At 48.0% G+C, this 6,000-nt stretch overlaps 1 protein-coding gene across 1 annotated transcript in view; it reads right to left on the bottom strand.

Moving 5' to 3' along the window:
• Nucleotides 1-6,000, bottom strand: part of plxnb3 (plexin B3) — a 35,168-nt gene that overhangs the window by 8,439 nt on the left and 20,729 nt on the right. The window contains 4 exon segments of the mRNA XM_079676969.1: nt 3,021-3,168; nt 3,375-3,535; nt 4,316-4,482; nt 5,519-5,600. Coding sequence (XP_079533095.1) covers nt 3,021-3,168; nt 3,375-3,535; nt 4,316-4,482; nt 5,519-5,600 — 558 coding nt within the window.

The raw sequence follows: 6,000 nt of genomic DNA on the forward strand, positions 1-6,000 counted from the left end.
AGTGGCCAAACGGCGGTACTACAACGTCCGTATCAGTCCGTGACGTCACTGGACGTTTTTACTACATTTATGCTTAACTTTGCCTGAAAATTACAATTAAAAAAGTTAATGCAGGACATGATATGTTTTACGAGACATAAGGAATTCAGAGGGAAAGGAGCCGTTTTGAGCTCTGCTACTAAAAACTGCTTTTTTTTAACGTCATACGTCAAACGCGTCATATTACGTCACATGGGGGAGCAACTTTCTCTGACTCGTTCTCTGCCCAATCCACGGTAGTAGTTTGTAGTGGTTCATCATCGTCAAGTTTGCTGACGACACCACTGTGGTGGGGCTCATCTCAGGAGGAGACGAGTCGGCCTACAGGAGTGAGGAAGCTCTCAGCGTTGTGTTCAGTGAACAACCTGGCACTGAACCCACGAAAACCAAAGAGATCTTCGTAGACTTCAGGAGGAATACTACCGACCTCGCTCCCCTCGACATTAACGGCGAGTGTGTGGAGAGGGTCCACACCTTCAAGTTCCTCTGAGTCTTCATCACCAACAACCTTTCCTGGAAGTACAACACCACAGCTCTCATCAAGAAGGCCCAGCAGCGTCTGTTCTTCCTGAGGCTGCTCAGGAAGAACAACTTGGCCACTAAACTGCTGGAGACCTTCTACCGCTCTACCATCGAGAGCCTACTGACATACTGCATCACAGTGTGGTACGCCAGCTGCACTGAGGCCGACAGCATGAGGCTCCAGAGAGTCGTAAAAGCAGCACAGAGGATCATCGGCTGCCCTCTCCCCTTCTTGATGGACATTTACACCTCCCTCTGCCTCAGTAGAGCCAAACACATTATCAAGGACAGCTCACACCCCGGCTTCCACCTGTTCAACCTGCTGCCCTCCGGCAGGCGCTACAGGTGTATCACATCCAAAACAAACAGACTCAAAGACAGTTTTTTCCCAAGAGCCATCATTACTCTTAACACCTGAAATCATGTGAATCAATGTGACTCTGTACATATATACATAAATATCATTACTATTATCATTATTATAAATACACACTATTATTATTATTTATTACATTACAGATCTTATTTTTATACTCCTATACATAATTACTGCACTGTATTCCTTATTCCTAAGTATGTATGCTGCGTGTATTTTGTTGTCTTATGTTGTGATGTTTTTGTTTTGTTTTGATGGCACCCTCGAAAGGGAGAAGCATTTATTATTATCTCATTGTACATGTATAATGACATTAAGCGATTCTATTCTATTCTATTCATTGCCCTCTCCCGGTTTCCTCCCGGGGTCACATTTCTCCCGCATTTCTCCCGATTTCTGACAAAATCAGATTTACTCTCGACTTTTTCCACCCGGACTTTAATACACCATTGTTTGGTTTCCATGGTAACGCGTCTCTTTAGTAGCGTACGCAACTCAAAGTCTGAGAGGGTGAGGAAAATAGTCACAGAAAACTGAACAAGAATCGACCACTCGACCCTCTGCTCACTCCTTTCCTGTAAAATACAGGTCCAGCCCACACATATGCTCCATGGTGCCACAGGCATTGCCCTTACAACTACAATAAGCATGTAAATGTTAATCTACAGCTCCGGCGATCCACCAGCACCGGATTCTACACCTGCAGACGCAGCCATCCCTTACTGTAGCGTCACCTTGGATACGAGCCCAAACAATTCACAGACTGCACCGGGCGCTGAAATTACCGCCTTTTGAGCATCAGATCTGACGACGCTGATTGGCTGAAATTATATTTCTGCGGCATAGTTTACAGATAGCTTGTTGGCTGCTGCTGCTCTGGCTGAGGGCTCCTTTCTACCGCCCGGACGAGAGAGGGTAATGATACACGCTGCGGCCAGGCAGGAAACATGTGACTTATCAGTAACTTTAGACATCGTAACACAATTTTAAACGATATTTTATTGTAGATTATACATTTTACTGATACCAACTATATAATATTTACCTTATATTTACCGGTCGCCACTACTAATAATTATAATCATATGCATTCGAATATATATTTTCAACCTCTTCTGTGTCAAAACTAGCATTGTGATCCATGTTTATTACTACTTTAGACCGGCCGCTCTCCCCCATGTTACGTCACACGCGGAAGGTCACGTGGGGAGGCTTTTTGTATGCGGAAGCAAAAATGTCTTACAAAAACGACGCCAGATGACACTGTAGGGTTAGCTAACCCTAACCCTGTGTATATTTCTGTATATCTTTTTGAAAATCTAATGCATACATAATTTTCCTACAGATGTATTGACTGGTGTCTCTAACCTGCAAGTTGCTCTTTAAGGTTGTAAAATGCACTAAAAGCCGAATCTAGATTTATTTTCTCTCTCTATTCATTCTACTGAGCCGAGATCGGGGGCGGGGCTTAATGCCAGGGGGTGGGGCTTAATGACAGGAGGTGGGGCTTAAGGGAAACTCAACTGTGCATGATGGGTAATCTGTGACGTTTTGAGGCCATTTTGTCCTCATGCGCCAATGAGCAGCTCTCATAGGAATGCACAGGCCCCGCCTCCAGTTCTTATGGAGGCAAGCAGGCAGACAGGCAGGCAGACAGACAGACAGACAGACAGGCAGGCAGACAGACAGGCAGACAGACAGGCAGACAGACAGACAGACAGACAGGCAGGCAGACAGACAGACAGGCAGACAGACAGGCAGACAGGCAGGCAGACAGACAGACAGGCAGTTAGGCAGACAGACAGACAGGTTACAGATAGACACACAGGCAGACAGACACACAGGCAGACAGACAGACAGGCAGACAGACAAACAGGCAGATATACAGACAGGCAGACAGACAGGCAGACAGACAGACAGACAGACAGGCAGACAGACATGCAGACAGGCAGACAGACAGACAGACAGGCAGACAGACAGACAGACAGACAGACAGGCAGACAGACAAACAGGCAGATATACAGACAGGCAGACAGACATGCAGACAGGCAGACAGACAGACAGGCAGACAGACAGGTCTTACCCGCCCCACTTTGTGCTCCGAGGTGGTACAGGAGTCGATGAAGGTCTGAGCGATGACAGACAGCACGGCGTCGATGCTGTCGGTCACCTGAACATCCAGCACAAACTGAGGGTTCTTCAGGATGTTCACCCAGAACCTGAGAGGGAGACTGAGAGACAGACAGGCAGACAGGAAGTCAGGTTTCTGTCCAAATGTGACAATAATTTTAACTGAAGCACTTACAAAGGATTAGGCGGTTAGGATATCATTGCAGAACAAGAGAGGTCTGTGTGTGTGTGTGTGTGTGTGTGTGTGTGTGTGTGTGTGTGTGTGTGTGTGTGTGTGTGAGTGACAGGTGTCCAGGTGTGTCCTCACCTGTTGGTCTTCCAGATGTGGACGGTTTCAGGGTCGTCGATGCCGTGTTTCTCCGCCATGTCATCCAGGAAGTCGAAGAAGAAGCGGACAGCGATGGGAGGAGGACGTTTCGTGCTGAGGATCGCCACGAAGACATCGTCCACGAACTTCTGCAGCGTCCCCTACAGAGAGACAGACAGGTGTGAGGTCAGAGTCACCTGGACCGGTAGATCTCAGGTGTGTTACCTCCATGGACCGGTTAACTCAGGTGTGTTACCTTCATGGACCGGTTAACTCAGGTGTGTTACCTCCATGGACCGGTTAACTCAGGTGTGTTACCTTCATGGACCGGTTAACTCAGGTGTGTTACCTTCATGGACCGGTTAACTCAGGTGTGTTACCTTCATGGACCGGTTAACTCAGGTGTGTTACCTTTATGGACCGGTTAACTCAGGTGTGTTACCTCCATGGACCGGTTAACTCAGGTGTGTTACCTTCATGGACCGGTTAACTCAGGTGTGTTACCTTCATGGACCGGTTAACTCAGGTGTGTTACCTTCATGGACCGGTTAACTCAGGTGTGTTACCTTTATGGACCGGTAGATCTCAGGTGTGTTACCTTCATGGACCGGTTAACTCAGGTGTGTTACCTTTATGGACCGGTAGATCTCAGGTGTGTTACCTTCATGGACCGGTTATCTCAGGTGTGTTACCTTCATGGACCGGTTATCTCAGGTGTGTTACCTTCATGGACCGGTTAACTCAGGTGTGTTACCTTCATGGACCGGTTAACTCAGGTGTGTTACCTTCATGGACCGGTTATCTCAGGTGTGTTACCTTCATGGACCGGTTAACTCAGGTGTGTTACCTTCATGGACCGGTTAACTCAGGTGTGTTACCTTCATGGACCGGTTAACTAAGGTGTGTTACCTTTATGGACCGGTAGATCTCAGGTGTGTTACCTTCATGGACAGCAGTCGGGTCAGGTAGATCTCAGGTATGGCCTTGGCTCTCTCTCTCTCCCTCATGCTGCTCTTCCGATGTTTTGGGATCTCTGGATCCTCGCTGCTCTTCACCAGGTGCCAGAGCCGCAGCCCCTCGTCCTCCTCGCCCTCCAGCATGGGGGTTTCTGCAGGCAACAGAACATAACATCTAGAACCAGAACCCTCGTACAGGCAACAGAACATAACATCTAGAACCAGAACCCTCGTACAGGCAACAGAACATAACATCTAGAACCAGAACCCTCGTACAGGCAGGTTCTGTGTGTGTTGTAGATGTGGTTCTGTGTGTGTTGGAGATGTGTTTCTGTGTGTGTCGTAGATGTGGTTCTGTGTGTGTTGTAGATGTGGTTCTGTGTGTGTTGTAGATGTGGTTCTGTGTGTCGTAGATGTGGTTCTGTTTTTCATAGATGTGGTTCTGTGTGTCGTAGATGTGGTTCTGTGTGTGTTGTAGATGTGGTTCTGTGTGTGTCGTAGATGTGGTTCTGTGTGTGTTGTAGATGTGGTTCTGTGTGTCGTAGATGTTGTTCTGTGTGTTGAAGATGTGGTTCTGTGTGTGTCGTAGATGTGGTTCTGTGTGTGTTGTAGATGTGGTTCTGTGTGTGTCGTAGATGTGGTTCTGTGTGTCGTAGATGTGGTTCTGTGTGTCATAGATGTGGTTCTGTGTGTGTTGTAGATGTGGTTCTGTGTGTCGTAGATGTGGTTCTGTGTGTCATAGATGTGGTTCGGTGTGTGTTGTAGATGTGGTTCTGTGTGTGTTGTAGATGTGGTTCTGTGTGTCGTAGATGTGGTTCTGTGTGTTGAAGATGTGGTTATGTGTGTTGAAGATTTGGTTCTGCGTGTGTTGTAGATGTGGTTCTGTGTGTTGTAGATGTGGTTCTGTGTGTCGTAGATGTGGTTCTGTGTGTTGTAGATGTGGTTCTGTGTGTGTTGTAGATGTGGTTCTGTGTGTCGTAGATGTGGTTCTGTGTGTGTTGTAGATGTGGTTCTGTGTGTGTCGTAGATGTGGTTCTGTGTGTCGTAGATGTGGTTCTGTGTGTTGAAGATGTGGTTCTGTGTGTTGAAGATTTGGTTCTGCGTGTGTTGTAGATGTGGTTCTGTGTGTTGAAGATGTGGTTCTGTGTGTGTTAGAGATGTGGTTCTGCGTGTTCCAGGTGTTCTTACTCTCTCCGGTCTGGAACACCTGATGGACTCCAGCTGGGCTCACGGAGCGGGGGATCAGAGCGACGGTGGCTCCGTCAGGAACCTGAAGAACCACAGATCATGTTTCAGTGACTGAGGGACAGAACCCTTACCTGAGGAGAACCTCTCTGTGTTCTGCAGGACCTCTGCAACACTGCAGTCTGTGATTGGTGGGTTGGACCCGCGCTGTGATTGGTTGGTTAGAGCCGCGTTGTGAATGGTGGGTTAGAGCCGCTCTGTGATTGGTGGGTTAGTGCCGCGTTGTGAATGGTGGGTTAGAGCCGCTCTGTGATTGGTGGGTTAGTGCCGCGTTGTGAATGGTGGGTTAGAGCCGCTCTGTGATTGGTTGGTTAGAGCCGCGTTGTGAATGGTGGGTTAGAGCCGCTCTGTGATTGGTGGGTTAGTGCCGCGTTGTGAATGGTGGGTTAGAGCCGCTCTGTGATTGGTGGGTTAGAGCCTCGCTG

Source organism: Notothenia rossii (genome assembly GCF_949606895.1).
Source record: "Notothenia rossii genome assembly, chromosome: 4".
In the NCBI taxonomy this organism is placed as follows: Eukaryota; Metazoa; Chordata; class Actinopteri; order Perciformes; family Nototheniidae; genus Notothenia; species Notothenia rossii.